We start from the raw sequence: 17,713 nt of genomic DNA, 5'->3' as shown, positions 1-17,713 counted from the left end.
TGTCCAGTATAAGCTATCCCCTCGAATCATAAATCATAACCTTGAATTTGGTCAAATGACCTTGACGAGAGTTTTTGCATACTATTTGGTAAGAGCAACGCCTGCCTATAGTATGGACTTTCCAACGCCAGGCGGTGACACTTAAAATGTAGATGTCCCACGGGGAATATTTGTATTAACGCACGTCTCGCTCGAGAATTTTTCACTCGTATGGAGACAGCTGCACCGATGCCTGTGTAGGGCTTCAAATTTAGATCTGCTATACTCGGCATTAAAGTATTAATTCATTATCAAATATTATTTCATAATCATTGTAGAACATTAAATTAAGCTTCTTTTCCTTATTCAGTAATTCTGAACTAAGTAACAGGGGTGTGATTTTTCCTCTTTTCAGGGGAAATCCTCTGATTTGCTCAATTTTCGAAAAAATTAAACACTGGATTTGATCTAAAGTGGCAGAAATTGATATTTTTCCAGGTAGGGTGAGGTGTTTTCCTTCCTTTTTGACCAGTTTTCCTCTGATTTCTGAGGAATTCAGTCACATCCCTGATTATGGATATGCCAATGGAAAAGTAACACACTTTAGTCACTTTATTGTCATTATCAGTAATACATACGTATTATTATTTGATAACTAATAGAATACAAGTATAGTATTTTAACAAAGCTTGCCGTCTTCAGGAACAACCTTACACAGTATAAAACTGATATAAATGTATGATATGCTTTAATTAAGGTTGATCGATCCTCATGTGATGTCATAGGTTTTTGCAAAAATGTTAATAATTTAAACTTTGCGCAGAATAGATATATATCTTTCTGAGGAATTTTATTCACTGGATATAATAAAAAATCTGGTAAACTATTAATACTGAAAAAGTTTATATTTTTCATAGATAATCAATTATTTATGATTTTAAAAAATGTTGTCAAGGGCAATAACTCCTATGCTGGAATTCCCTCTACTGGATGTCTATTATACATTGGTTTCCCTAATATCCACAATTAATCTATGTGTGGTAGTATCGGTCTATATTATCTCCATTTCATTATTTTCTACTTACTTGTCTACGTAAATTCCTATCTTCGTATTCGAGTTGTTTATTTCATGAAACAGGAAGAGAGTTATCTTTTATTTTCAAACGTATTTTATTACAAAACTTCTCATTGGTTACTTCTAGATTTATTATCAAATCACATTACAGGTAACTTTTACTTTCATTCTTTTGTTAAGAATAGTATTTAAACCCGAGCACAACCGTACTCGGGGCTTCTGCTGAGCCAAACCTTGCAACAAGGTAAATATCAGGAGTTGCCGCACCCTGTATTTTTGATTAGTGTTTCTTTATTTTTCCAGTTTAATTATATTTTCCTCTCAAGCCACATTCATTTCCCGGGATTATCATTTTGGTATTTATCATATAATTGTTGAACTTTATTAAAGGTTTAAAACTTTATTTATTTATTATTTCATTACTAGCCTCACTCTAGGCGGACTCAAACTTACCTGGAAAAATCTAAAGGGTTGAATACTTTATATAACACTTATCATCATTAAAAAAAAAACACAACGCGAAGTAAAAAGAACATATCAATAGTAGTGGCAGAATGTCCAACTACTACATATGCATATTTATGAATTAGCAGTTTTTTAAACTGTTGATATTTAAATTTTGTCATTTCAACAAGTCTTTATCTATTTTTATTTTTCTGTTTAATAAAAATGTGTAATTTTCTGATGATGATATATACTTCTGTTTTTGTATTCTGACATCTTTAAAAAGGTGGCAACATATACATTTTCTTTGGTTTTTAATTAAATTAAACTATATTGAGTGGAAATTAATAAAGTTTTTCCACTTTTAACCATTAATATTGATAAGTCACATGAGGATTTATATTTTTATCAAAAGACCACATAATCAAACTTTTCTAAAATGGTAAATCTTATATAAAATCAAGTCTTAAAAAACACACCAGAAACTACTGTACAATAATTAGTCCCCTACCGACGAAGTCGTCTGTCTGTCTATCTGTCCGTCAGTCCTGCAAATCAGTTTCGGACTTTTTTTTAACATGCTTGCAGATATTCATTTGATATTTAGTACATTGCTTTGCCATAACAAGTTACAGATTGAGTTCGAATTTCGTCTCGGTCCGTTGATTTTTCACTAAATTATGACCCTTGGACTTAAAAAAATTAGCATGAATTATCAGTTTTCCGAACTTTATTTTTGATGTGCTTGCAGATATTCATTTGATATTTGGTACATTACTTTGTCATAAGTTACAGATCGAGTTCGAATTTCGTCTCGGTCCGTTGTTTTTTTTTTTTTTTTTTTAGTTTTTTTTTTACTAAGTTATGGCCCTTGGACTTGGAATGTATTGTAAGGCGCTTTGAGCAGCATACGCTGGAAAAGCGCTATATAAAAACCAATCATTATTATTATATCATTATTCATTAGAAAAATAGCATGAAATGTCAGTTTTCCTGACTTTTTTTCTTTCTTTTTTCTTCTTTTTTTTTTTTTTTTTTTTGGTTGTTCTTACAGATATTCATTTGATATTCAGTGATGATTGCTTTGCCATAACAAGTTACAGATCGATTGGGGGGTGGGGGTCTATGCTACAGCACCGGGTTAAATTAGGTCCTCAGTACCCCTTGCTTGTCGTAAGAGGCGACTAAATGGGGCGGTCCTTCAGATGAGACCGCAAAATCCGGGGTCCCATGCCACAGTAGGTGTGGCAAGATAAAGATCCCTCCCTGCTAAAAGGCCGGAAGAGCCAAGCATAGGCCTAAATTTTGCAGCCCTTTACCGGCAATGGCGACGTCTCCATAAGAGTGAAATATTATCGAGAGGGACGTTAAACAGTATACAATCAATCGATGGATGGCCCTTAATTTTCTAACAAGGAGTGACTAGCAACCGAAATTAACAATATAGTTCGTGAATGTCAACGCAATAATGTGCATGTGTATTTAAAGCAAGTTAACTGCATCTTACTTTGATGGTTAAATGTGGTTTGAAAACACTTGCTGGTTCATACTTTACATTTTACTATACACTCCGTACTACTCAGTAATCCACATTACACATTTATATCACTGGCTCTGTTTTCTCCTTATTTACTAACGGGAACTGCGTGAGGGTGAATGTCTCATAACTTTTTTATCTTTTTGAAATGAGCTAATCGCTGTGTGTATGAATTGACCTAATATACAAGTATACAAACCACTCGCACGGGTTTACTTTTAAAATGAAATCAAAATGATTAAAATCTATATATAAGAAATGTTTCTTTTCAGTTTTTGAAAAGTGTGCTCCATTCAATATAACGGCATACAAGAGAATATCAAACAAAATATATATAGTGGTTCGCCGCTAGTTTGCAAGGTATTAATTTGATGCGGAATAAGAAGACTTGTATCAATTCCTGTTGCACATAAATGAACACTTTACTAAGTTAACAATGTCAACGAAAAGTAATATACATTTTGGAGATATTATTTCTACCGAGAGTAAACGTAGTTTTTCTAGCAGACCTAATATTTAGAACACACTGCTTACAATATTCAGACCATCCTAAATCTTGAGAGAGAAAAGTTAGCCAAGATGGGGATGGTTTGACCCACATTAAATAGTTTAGCCTTTAGGGTACGATTCTTTTGAGTAGCAACCTACATGCACCATGCAAATCATTTCTCAGATACTCCAAGATCATGATTTAGATGTGTTTCGATACATGAATATCTTCATGTTGCATATGGTATTGTCAATTCTACTACGGTTATTGCAAAGATCAAAGGAATGCCGCGGTCATTATTCTGCGATATTCTTTTATGCGTAATAACTGATTATGAGAAAATTGATATGTATCTCGTGAACACTTTTTGTTATAGTAATACAACAAAGTCCAAAACTGATAATTCAATTTCAAAATCATAAAAATTAACCAATATATGTTGCAAAACAAATTTATAAATGACTGAAGAACATTTGTCATTCAATGTAGCATTCCGAGATCGATACACATGTAAACATGTCGATGCACAGACAAGTTAAAATCTTCCACGTATGTGTAGTTTTCTTGAACGTGTCGATATATTCTGTCAATATCAAACTTGATACTTGAAATATTTTTCCAAATATATTTATTATATCCCTATCATCTCACCTTTTTCGTTAGCAAAAACCATGTAGGCCTAGTCCGTTTAGGAAACTGTCATGACGTCACGGTGATCTTATTCGTATCTGTGTATAGCAGGGGTGTGATTTTTCCTCTTTTCAGAGGAAATCCTTTGATTTGCTCAATTTTCGAAAATTGAAACACTTTGGATTTGATCTAAAATGGCAGAAAATGATATTTTTCCAGGTAGGGTGAGGTGTTTTCCTCCCTTTTTGACCAGTTTTCCTCCGATTTCTGAGGAATTCAGTCACATCCCTGGTATAGGTAAACGATCGGCTGTATATTTCTGATCCGTAGTAGTTCTTGTTGTACGGGTCTTGAGCTGTTATTTGAGGCTCCGCCTCCTCGTGTGAAACTCAACGATATTTTGTATACATCATCTCGTGTTCCGGGTTAGAATAGGTCCGCAGTACCCCCTTGCTTGTTGTAAGAGGAAACTAAATGGGGTGGTCCTTCGAATGAGACCGCAAAAACCGAGGTCCAGTGTCGCAGTAGGTGTGGCACGATAAAGATCCCTCCCTGCTTAATGGCCATAAGCGCCGAGCATAGGCTTCAATTTTGCAGCCCTTCACCGTCTCCATATGAGTGAAATATTCTCGAGAGGGACGTAAAAACAATATTCAATCAATCTCGTGTTATCAAGTAACTAATTTGCCTTGTCACTGGCGCCTTCCCATATTTGGTATTTTTTGCATTAACTAATAAAAAGATTCAATTTGCAACACGTGATTTACTCAACGCTATGGACATTATGATTTTATGTCTTGTGAAAGAATTCGCAAATTCTATCTTGATTAAATGTTGAATCTTGTCTTTGTCTCAATTGCATAGTTCCTCCTACATCCTTTGTGAAATGGTAGGATATTAGTAGTTGGATATCGCATATGTGATATTATGAATATCGCCACACTCTTGATGGTATGAGATATACACCTTCCTAAAGATCAAAGAAATAACTGCCGGTCGTGGGATCATTGAAATTAATCCCATGACTGGTCGTTTGTTTTTTCTTTGATCTTTGAGAAGGTGTATATCATATTATCAAAAGTGTGGCAATATTTACAATATTACATCTGCGATATCCAGCTACTAATATCCAACCGTTTCACAAAGGAGGTAGGAGGAGCTAAGATAGAATTAATAAATAAAATAAATAAATTCACAGTTTTCATAGTGTTGAGTACAACGCGTATTGCAAATTGAATCTTTTTATTCTAGGCGGCTTTCACACATTCACGGATCAGGGGCCGGTCGACGCCGGAGGCAAAATTCTAGTGATCCGGTGTCAAAGGGTTCCGTGACGTCGTAATGCCAGCGTTTATCACGACGCAGACACGGACAACGCCAGTTTCTCTATAGCACGGTAGCTATCCGTATATGTCCCCGGAAAAAAATCCGGTCAGTGCCGACGTGGTCACGGAGCGTACGGAAAATCATGGTTTTTACCGGTTGTTTCAAGCACAGGGGCTAAGCCCGTTTTGGGCCCGAACTCTGTGATACCATAAATATATATTTATGGTATCACAGAGTTCGGGCCCAAAACGGGCTTAGTCCCTGTGGTTTCAAGGAGAACGCGGATTATCACGGTATTTCTCCCCTTCGTTTGTCGTGAACAATCCGTGTACAAACCGTAGGCATTCGTGTTCTCCAGCAGAAAAGTTTCGTACACGGAGGGCCCCGGACTTTACACGGATATACTTCGGTGGCTACACTGATCTCTCGGTTGATAAACGGACCATTCGGTTGATACACGGATCAATACGGAAGATTCTCTTCTGGGACGATCCGGGAGGGGGGGATTACATGTTTAATTTTTTTGCCACAGTTTGGCTTGACCAAGCTGGATGCCGTCGGATGTATATATACTGATTGTACACTGTGATGACGGATTGTCACAGACCATCACGGATTGATGATCCTGCGCCTCATCCGTGACTGTGTGAAAGGGGCTTTAATAGGTGAAAAAAATACCAAATAAGGGAAGGGGTCATGGGGATAAATTAGTTACATGATTGACAGCTCGATGATGTATACAAAATATCGTTTCATCATTGCACACTTGGGAGGCTCCGTCTCCTCGTGTGCAATAACTCAACGATATTCTGTATACATCATCTCCTGTCATCAACGATATTCTGTATACATCATCTCCTGTCATCAACGATATTCTGTATACATTATCTCGTGTCATCAACGATATCTTGTATACATCATCTCGTGTCATCATCTAACTATTACATAAAAGCCTCGGCTTTTATATTTCAAACCAACATTTCTTGACCTCGAAAGTTATCCTACAACCACGAAAACGCGATCTTTATTTCTTGAATCAAAAACAATGTCCAACTTTCACAGTTAAAAAAGGTTGGAACTTACCATGGTAAGTGAGAAATTGTAACACAAAGAACAAGCTTAGATATTTCATCTGGTTTATTACATTACAATAAATAAGAACACATTAATACATTGATATCTATCACAACAATATCAGTATAAATAAACATGGTAATGAAATAATCGGGCGGAAGTGTTCAGGTAAACCGGAAACCGGATGTCCGTCTGGTAATCCGGGAAAACTCACACGTTGACGGGATCTAAGTCTACACGATCTATTATTGAGATCAATGTGAAAACTTGATTCTGTCACTTACAAAATATTGCACTGGGACCCGGCCCTTAATTTTTTTCTTTCTTTCTTTTGCACACTCTCACTTTACACAGTGGATTTCATACGACCCGTAAAAAGAAGGAATTCAAATGACTTCATGCACAAAAACATATGTATACACACAATACTTAATCATTACATGCACATTTATACAAAATAAATATATACATACATGAACTTCACACATTTTCACTTTTTCCTAGTTTGGATAAGTTGACTAGATATACTCATCAGTTACATTGTAGTAATAAAAAATTGCATACACAAAAAAAAAAAAAAAAAAAAACGTAACACGCGCACTCATACTTACATCATTACTGTCGTTCAATATGTGACAATTGCAAAACAAAACAAAAAAACCGCACATAAATAATTGTGAAAAAATAATGACACAGATATAGCACCATCGGGAAGATTAAATTATGCGTGGAACATAAATATAATTAGCTCCACAGTGCACCATTTGGTGACCGTGAAACTCAGCTGATTGAATCTTATCGATTTCCATCCATTTGAAATTTGAAAGTGTCGATTGCATGACAACAAAGAAAGAGATTCTCAATAAATTATGCAAACGGTATCACGTGACCCCGCACACATTTTCATAATTAATTTTGTCATAGCTATCTTAAAAGCGAGAGGGGGGAAAAATCAATACATAAATGGACGAATCTGACGCTTTGTCTTGAAAATTAACCCAGACTATAGAAAGAACAACCAAAAACTGGGATACTGGCAATTAAATAGGGAGAAGGTTAAAAAAAAAATATCTTTTAAAACCAGTTTGTTCTGTTAAGACATATAATTTCTGATAAATAATTTATACCTAATTTAACGTAATCTGTGAATTGACGTCTGTATGCTAAACACATGCGGCATCTTTGATAAACGATCGTATACTGCTGGGTAATGGCAGGTGATCAATCTCTTGTTGTTTGTGGATACTGGACAAAATCTTGACACGACAGCGGTCCTGTAGACTCTGGTAGCCTCTCCGACGGACTCCTAGGGTCATCTCTGTCTTGGCTGCGGTGGACGATGCTAGGGGATAGATATTATCCACGACCTCCTCTAATCCGCTAAACGCTATTCCTAAAGATACACCATCTTTGAAATACGTCAGAGTCCCTGCTACCCCATCAAACAGCATACCCACCACGGTGGATTCGTTTTCCTTAAAAGGTTTCGTATACTGTCTACAGTTGCCATTGTGCCATAAGAGTCCTTTATGTGAAAGTCCCCAGCTGTGTCTGTCCTCTCCTATAATGTTCACAAACGCGTCCACGTGAAGTCGTGCACTTTTAGTCCCTATTCCGAACATCATACTTGTTCCGAAAATCCGTTGTGACACTTTAATTTCCCAATAATGAATCCCATAATTCAGAACACAGTTTCCACGTATTCCTGCCGTTCCGTTAGACCAATGTGGATGGAAATGAGCAGTTTCAAGTCCATCTCCTGATGTTTTGACCTCGTGGGACTTGTCCCTTTTATTCCACGTCCATCGCTCATCGCAGCCATCCCGAATGAGGTCCTGATGCTGCGAGTGCAGTCCAACCATTGTATCAGCAGCTCGTATTGATTATCCAATCCACATCAAACCCCGGCTGATATATTGATGAAACACCACAGCAAATACAATCTGGCGTATTGACTATTTCTCTGTTCTCTCGGAGACTGCGCCGGCAGTGCTACTCGGCGGCACACGTCATCCGCGCACGGACAGCCTCAGTTGATTGCGGGGTGTCCTTTGGTCACCCCTAGTCGCCCCAGCTGACACGGACCGTTATTTGTACAGTCAGTATATTCGTGTGACAGGCGTGTGCCACAGCTAACTGCCAATCAATAGGGGGATGATCTAGACAACGATCAATATTATTTGAAGTAGCTGTTCACAGCACGCTGTCTAGAACAGCTGTTGTGGTCACCCCCATGGTGTGTCAGAAAGGAAACCGAGTGATTGTAATCCCCAATAAAGCACATTACACAGCGACAGCAGCTTTGTGTTGCCTCATGAGCATACATGTATTAGCAACGTATTATTAAACAGGATCTTGAAAATATTATAACAGGATTTTGAAAACGTTTTACTATCTAGTTTTAAATCTCCGACAATCCGCATAAACTTATCTATCGTGCAAAACGATTGAGCGCAGGAAATCCTTATTTAAAATATCATACTAGTGAAATCTTTATTTCATCAACATTATTGTGTGTTGATATAGACAAATTTGACGCCTGAGTATTTTTTTTCTTTCTTTTTAATAATAATGATTACGGCAAATTCCATTTTATCTCGACCCAAAATAAATCTTCCCAGTGTTAAAGAATAATGCATTAATTTTTTTAAGTTGAGCAAAGTGAACATGAATTCACGTGTTTACAGGGGTGTGTGAGGAGGACTGGTGTTTTACCTGTGTGTTACTTGAGTCGGGTACGTACAGTGGGCAGGTGGCGCATTCGCGTGTCTCTGACATCAGGACAAAGGATCGCTAGATTCAATTTATATCGGAAACAGATGTGGAAAAACTCATATCACATAATGGGCATCGGTACTACTGGACATGATTGAGCAATGGATAATTATAACATCAATGTCATTTTCCACACGCTAACCGACTCCAACAAAACACCTGCCGCCGACTGGCTAAATATTACGTCACGCTTACGGGTTTCATTTTCCGTTAACTTCTGTGCTAATGTAAACAATGTGGGTTTTTAGGTCAACAAAGGATATGAGACTAAAACTTTCCTTAACACATGCCACATTTCTGTAATAATGTAGTTGTGTGGCTATAGTTTAATACATCCCGGAGCATGCATTTTTTCAGAATAACTTTTTCCTTTCTTTCTTTGTCACATTTATTAATGTGAATCGAATTCAAGCCAAAATTATTGAATTATTGAATTTTTGACTCGGAAGGGGTGGTCTTTTTTCTGTCAGGGTTATTTCTTACCCACAACGCTTGGGGTCAAATTTACTATTAATGTAAGGAGTAAATTCAAACTAAAGCGATATATAAATGTGTTCTTACCCATTTATGTATTTTTCAATATAATTGTTTCATAAATATTGTCCAGATTTATTTTTTATGGAGCATGAATTGAACAACGTTTATCAAACAAGTGCCTGCGATTTGGGATGACCTCAGTACTATTCGCAAGTGGACTTTTAGCTTACCTGAACTGAAAGCTCAAACAAGTGTATCGTCTGTCGTCTGCAAACTTTTTGCTCCTTAAAAACCGCTAGATCCATGCAACTAGAGCTTGAGTACAGGAGATTCAAGTTTGTTAAAACTTAGAGCCATGGCCCGCTTTGATTAGAGATATTAAGTGAAAATAGGGTGGAATGTTTTCAAAATCTCACAAAAACCACTGAACCAGGAAAGGAAACAAGAAGCCCGTGGATATGGTGTCCGGATAGGGCCATGTGCAAAGGCGTAATAGCGCGTTTCTTAAAACGCGTTATCACGCTAACACAACACACCGTCGCGCTAATGCGCTAACACGCCCTTGCGCTATTTCGCTAACACACAACACGCCATCGCGCTGTCACGCAAATACGCCGTCGCGCTATCACGCTAACACACAATATGACGTCGCGCTATCACACAACACACTGTTGTGCTAATATACAACACGCCGTTGCGCTATCACGCTAAAACACAACACGCCGTCGCGCTATCACGCTAATGCGCTAACATGCCGTTGTGCTATTACGCTAACACACAACACGCCATCGCGTTGTCATGCAATCACGCCGTCGCGCTATCACGCTAATACACAATACGCCATCGCGTTATCACACAACACGCTGTTATTATACCTCATATAAAGAATCACTAGTAAAACAGAATCTGATTGGCCGAGAAGGTCACGTGACCGTCGTGTTTGCCCTGCAACACCGTGTTCCACCCCTTCGGATATCTCTTGTTTCTCTTTCGTATCCAGTTAAAAATGAACAAACCCGAGTGTTCCGAATGACGCAGGCAACAACACAATTAAACTGGTACCCTGTTGACCTCGCTTCTCTCATGTACAACAGGTAAGCCGAACTCCCCGTCGAGGCCTCATTACGTCACCTACGAATACAATCGGTACCCCTTATATTATTATTATTATTATTATTATATTAGCTATATAATAATACACATTTATTGCATGATAGCTAATAAATATATAAAATCTGCGTAAAATCTAGAGAATGTTAGCGTTCAATATCCTGAGAATTTATTGAACGCTAACTTTGCATTGTGTAATAGAGTGATCTTTGGGTTAATGAATAAATTTTGCTATAGATATATGCTTCAATGTATTTTACTTTAGAAAACCCTAGATCCACTCCTTTATTTCTCTAGCCCTTACATGTACATATATAGGTGAACACATTTAATAGTCATTACCTTAAGGCATATGTCAAAGGTCTTGTAGTGTTCTTGAACTTCATTGGTTGTGTTTTGTGAAGTTGCTTTTGGTTGGTTTTTATTGTTTTGGTCATTGGGTTTTACCGACAAAATTTAGCATTCTTTGTCTAGTTTTGAGAGAGGACAGACTTCATATCGACAACATTGACTAAGACCTTCTATAAAGACTTTTCCTTCTTTTCTGGTAAGTAATTCATTACTAATTATCCTTATTGGTAAATGTTAATTAATATTTCCAGTCTATATATTTTTGCAGATTTAATGAGATTCCTTTTGCACTAAATATTAACTGAGAGAAAGGCTAGATCTACAAAGAATGATAGTTTTGTTTAAAGCTCTTTGATTTCATGAATCAATTGCTTATATTTAGAGTAAATTGGTGAATCTATCAAGTTACACTTTATTTTATAATCAGAATATTTGATTAACTTGTTCGGAGTGAGCAATTGAGTCTAACTTTAATAAATAGTATTTTTAGACTATTGTATGTAAATTACAGAGTCCATGTACATATCCACATAGATATATATACCCTGTACTTGTATGTGGAAGCCTCTTCCCATAGAATGGTAAATATATGATTTAAGTTTTAATGATAATGTATTCTTATGACTATGGGAGAAATCTGTTCATACCAGTATATGTAACTTTAAGAGTTGTCTCCCTTTATTGTGATTTTGATACAAGTAATACATTTATCTTGATGGAAATTACATTCATTAATCATATAAGTAATATTGTCAATTATAAATTAATGCACTCTGTGATATCATATTATTGTTATTTTACCTGTATTGCAGGGCTGTAAAAAATAGGTGCATATGAGATATCCTTCACTGTGATATTAAATTCCCTGAACCCATACAGGAGTTGCTTATTATGAAACTACAAACCTGTTACAATTGCGTAAATCGTGTGCGCCCAAAACATTCCGAGTATGAGCGTTCAATATTGACCTTATCGTAAGGTGGCAGGGGACAGTTTCTTTGGTTCTGAAACATGTGGATAGGGGGTATACATCAAAGTCAGATTATGACAGACTAATGAAAAATCTTATTTCCCTTTTATGTCAATACTTGTATTTCATATTAGTGTAGTTAATAAATTATGACCCTAAATTACATGTAATCTATAAATACTGGTGCTGGTGCACAAAACATGCTCTGAGCAGGTTCCCCTTTTTTGCTTTGATTTTCTCTCATTTGGGCTAATCCGCACCACCCCCACACCATCACAGTACCAAACATGGGGATTTAGACACTGTGCACAATCAAGAACCCTATCTGTCCTTCTCAAAAATCTACCTCTCATATGGGGCCATCCACCTTCCCTCACAGCTTCAGACGTTTTGCTGGACCCTGCATGTTTTCACCGGAATTTCTTCAGCAACTGACCACATGTCTTAGTTTCGTATTTGCACCCATCTATATGCTAGGAATCAAGGTGACACCTACATGTTGTATATCAACATTTTTATGAAGCACTCAGCTACATTTGACATGCATCCTAAAAATTATTGTATACATTTTTACACATGTAATATCACTTCAAATATGGGGTATTTCCATTTTTTGAAAAAGTTGACAGGCCTATAGTGCGAAACTGTCCCCTGCTACCTAACGACGTAAACAAGCCAAAATGGCAGACGACGGTCCTCCGAATCTGACAGAGCCGGTATTTGATATTTACTTTAACAAAATGTTTTACTGTACATAAATTATGATGTCCCCATTCACAAAATCAGTTTGCTTCATGCATCAATGACAGGTTTAATATTGAACAGTTAAGAAATGCATGCTGATTATTGCACACTTTCACCTTACATGTTGGTGCCAATATTGATGAATTCTCGTCTATTTTGGAGTATTTTGAGTGAAAAGGGATATAATTTAACAACTAAATAATTTAGCTATATAATAAAAGGGTTATTGAACTTATATTGGTGAATATTGGCACTCATTGGCAGTCAAAATGCACTTCCAAGCTCGTGCATTTAGACAGCCAACTCGTACCAATATTCACCAATATAAGTTCAATAACCCTATAATATACAACACGCCGTTGCGCTATCATGCTAACACATAACACTTCGTCGCGCTATCACGCTAATACACAAGACGCCGTCGCGCTATCACACTAATACACAAGACGCCGTCGCGCTATCACGCTAATACATAACACGCCGTTGCGCCCTTCAAGCTAACACGCCGTGGACTGCAAAATTGCGACGTGTTGTGTGTTAGCGTGACCGTGCGACGGCGTGATGTGTATTAGCACGGTAGTGTGTTAGCTTGACAGCGCGATGGCGTGTTGTGCATTTGCGCTCCAGCGCGACGGCGTGTTGTGTATTAGCGTGATAGCGCGACGGCGTGTCGTGTGTTAGTATGAGTGCATTTTAAGAAACGCGCTATTATTCTTTTGTACACAGCCCTATCCGGACACCATACATGAGCCTTTACAAGCATTTATAAGTGTTATCTATAGGATGACGCTATGGTACATGTGAAAAGGATGTTCAATTATCTCCGATTTTTTTGGTTTAAGCAACCTTTGTACGAAATATCTTTCGGTTTCTAAGTTGTGACCTAGACCAAAAAAAACAAACAAAAAACCTGTTTAGCTCGTCTGAGTTGAAAGTTGACCTGAGTTTTTTTAAACAAAATTTGTGTGTTGCCAGACTGTAAACTTTTCAAATTTTCGACTTCTCAAGAAACATAGTTCCCGTGGGGATCTGGGTTAGAATAGGTCCTCAGTACCCTTTGTTTGTCGTAAGAGGCGACTAAATGGGGCGGTCCTTCGGATGAGACCGCAAAAACCGAGGTCCCGTGTCACAGCAGGTGTGGCACAATAAAGACTCCCCCTTGCTCAAAGGCCGTAAGCGCCGAGCACAGGCCTAAATTCTGCAGCCCTTTTCCAGCAATGGTAACATCTCCATATGAGTGAAACATTCTCGAGAGGGACGTTGAACAATATTCAATCAATCAATCATTATAGGCCAGTTTCTGAGCATTCTTTGGAGAAGGAGGTTCACATTTAAATGAAGGACCATAATCCCTTCCAAAGGGAGACGAGAGAAGGAATGTTTGCTAGGTATACTATATGTAAAACTTATATGGTACCAATTTTGATGCACCAGATGCGCATTTCGACAAATAATGTCTCTTCAGTGATGCTCAACCGAAATGTTTAAAATCCGAAATAACAATGAAGTTTTAGAGCTATTACAGGGAAAAACAGTGTGAAAAAAAAGTGGAGTCAAATTCGTTTAAGGATAAGAGCTATGCGTGAGGGAGATAATCCTTAATTTTGAAATGAATTTCTAAATTTTATAACAGCAATTAAATATACATCCGTATTTTCAAGCTATGTGAGGTGATTAACTACTATAGAACACGTGATGATTATGACGTTACCAACAAACTAGACAGGAATTCCTTATACATTGTATTTATAACACAATATGAAATCGACACAATCCACGTCAATCTCCATACTTCCCGCCCGCTGACCTTTCATGAACTGAGAAATGTAAGTTGTGGAGAAAATAACATATTCAAAGGATTATCACTGCCAAAACAGTTGGAAATGTAAATTAGGAGAAATAGAGTGGGGGTTAAAACTTCTTTCCAAGAATAATAATGACTCCATTGACCTTGACCTTATACATAACACTGGTATTACTTCAGATCCAGGGGTGCATTTTATAAAAGAACTTACGACTTACGGCCAACTTTACATACTGGAATTCTCTCGTTTATTGTAAGATGATTCGCTCCAATGTAAAACAGTGAAAAAAATAATGTTGAAAATTAAGTTACAGAAACGTTTTAATCCCCTCATTTAAACTAATAAGTGTGCAATACAATTTAAGACTTGTAAAACAGGGCCCTGGTCTGGTAAGAGACACTGGATCTTTAGAAAGGTGATAGGACTTAAAATTAGTGTCAAGGTCAAGTGACTCCAGTGACCTTGACCTCTTATCTTGAACATAAAAATTTGCATAACTCTAGAACTGGGATTTATGGAGACATGATAAGAGGATAAAAACTAGTTTCAAGGTAAGATTACCCCTGTGACCTTTGAACTTGATCATGAAAACTCGTATCACTTTAAACTGGGACCGATAGAGACATGGAATCTTCAGAAATGATGAAAGGATGCTGTGATCTACAAACTAGTATCAAGGTCAAGTGACCTTGGCCTCTTAGGGTTGGGGTTAAGGTCTCTTACAAAGATGAAAATGTAAATAAAAATATTCTTAAAAGATCGACAGGCATGTTCTACATTTTACTTTAATGTCTCTCGTTGGTATGGATTTTGTGCAATTGAGTTATTTAAATAATGGGAGGGGGCAGTAGTACTCAGATAAAGCCCACCTTTATACAGTCAGTACTTCGTTTGGGATACTTTGTAATCGGCAGATTATAGTCATGTCTTTAATAGATTCAATGTCAAGACCATGATTTCTAAAACTTTAAAAGTCACAAGGTTAATTTATCGAATTGATTCATAAGTATCCTCATGAAAAGGATTAATGTTTGTTCACGCCATGATTCCTATGTCCTGTGTGGGGCCTTAAACGATTTTATATAACTGCGACGCTTCACGCTGGCATACTTTTCATGAAACGCTTACGCTAACGCGCTTCATGAAAAGTGTGCTGGCGTGCAGCGTCACAGTCCATACCTTCGTGTATTTTTGAAAATCGATTGAAGAACAGAAATGACCGGGTTGCTTTAAAATATAACATCTATCATAGAGACAGCAGTACAAAACATACTGGGAAAACGACATATTAAATGTAGAATTAAAAAAAAAAACCAACAACCAGAAGCACTTTTAAAATGTCACAAGTATATCTTCAATATTTTTATAACATCTATAATGTACAGGGTCTGAAAAATGTCAAGTAAAAGCTGTGAGAGGAGTTGGTTACGTGAGGTAGGCACCATGCTTAAATCAAAGTACTGAAAGTACTGAAAAGCGCTAAGCTGACTTCATGAATTCTGTATGTAATGTTAATGAGCAGGAACAACATTAAAAAAAGGTTTATGCATTATTCTTTATTTTCGCATAACTAAGTAGTACATTTTCTGTAAGAAAATAACAAATATGGATTGGAAGCAATGTCCTGAAACAATGTCCTGAAACTTTTCAACACGTTGAAATATAAATTTTATATGATGTTGTTAAAACAATGGTCACTATGATAATTTTGATCCCACACTAAACTAAAACCCTGTCCTTGGATCATGAAATTTACAATTTTGGTAAAGGACACCTGTTCTTATTAAATATCTATAATCAGAATTTAGTATCAATAGCATTACCACCGCTGCGGTGGTCCAGAGGTAAAGTGTTCGCTCTGTATGCGGGCGGTCGGGGTTCGAATCCCGGCCGCGACAGACCTAGTTCGTTAAACAGGTAGTGACAGTTCCATCACCAAACTCTCGGCATCAGGTGTGAATGTCACGGGTCCTCGGAGATGGCCTTTAAAACGGATGCCCCGTGTCACAGTAGGTGTGGCACGCTAAAGAACGCTCACTGCTCAATGGCCGTAAGCGCCGAGCATTGGCCTAAATTCGAAGCCCTTCACCGATCTTGGTGACGTCTCCATATGAATTAAAAATTATTGAGAAGAACGTTAAACAAGATACAATCAATCAATAGCATTTAAGGCTATGTTATTCAAATATTTGACAAATGAACACTTTATACCCTGTTTAGCTCCCACCCATCTTCCCAAGGCAAGGGTTTCTGATCCGCTCTGATCCGGTCCCTGGATCATTAAATGCTCTATATAACTATGATTTTTTTCTCTCTTACAGATGTGATGTTATAGAGAAGAACATTTTTGGTAGAAAATGTGAAAACAGTTGTAATGGTAGTTTTCGGTATAAAGTGTTCAATTGTTATTACGCAACTAACTTACTGTTGTGTTCCAGTTAAATAGTGTATGAAATATTTTTAGAATACAACTGAAATGAAACAAATCAATAGTTTGATACATATATGTAAGTCACTTATAATAGAAAGGAACAAACAAACTGGACAAAAAAGAAAATTACACATAACCACATACACTAACAAATGCCACATGTCAAAACACACCAATAATGCAGGATTATGAAACGCTTTACATCCATTTCATTACCTTACCAGAAATCATTTAAATACACACATAAACATGCATCTGTATGACTTGTACTACAGAATCCAGTGCATAATTATCTGTAAATAGCAATCAAACCATGAATGTATAACTGAAAACAAAATTTAGGAAGTTATTTAGAAAAGATGTTCATCATACATGTGCAATATTACTTTGAAACTAAATACTGCGTCATCAACAAGAGTGGAGATAGCTCATTTTTAACATGAAAGTTAGTGCAAGAGGATATACTAATTCAAATATGATGATGAATTAGACTAA

General features: G+C 37.0%; 1 protein-coding gene across 1 annotated transcript; it reads right to left on the bottom strand.

The window, feature by feature from the left end:
• Positions 1-6,600: 6,600 nt before the first annotated feature.
• On the bottom strand, positions 6,601-8,938 carry LOC125671559 (SPRY domain-containing SOCS box protein 3-like). The gene has a single exon (XM_048907337.2). It carries the CDS (start codon positions 8,415-8,417, stop codon positions 7,719-7,721), a length of 699 nt encoding a protein of 232 aa, XP_048763294.1. The 5' UTR covers positions 8,418-8,938; the 3' UTR covers positions 6,601-7,718.
• Positions 8,939-17,713: the final 8,775 nt, after the last annotated feature.

This window comes from Ostrea edulis, chromosome 4, assembly GCF_947568905.1.
Source record: "Ostrea edulis chromosome 4, xbOstEdul1.1, whole genome shotgun sequence".
NCBI lineage: Eukaryota > Metazoa > Mollusca > Bivalvia > Ostreida > Ostreidae > Ostrea > Ostrea edulis.
Note: the sequence above shows the minus strand (reverse complement) of the source record. Positions and strands in the feature narration are given on the sequence as shown.

Bases quoted from the DNA above. Each gene is read 5' to 3' on its own strand.
- LOC125671559 (XM_048907337.2), bottom strand. From the start codon at position 8,417: ATGGTTGGACTGCACTCGCAGCATCAGGACCTCATTCGGGATGGCTGC.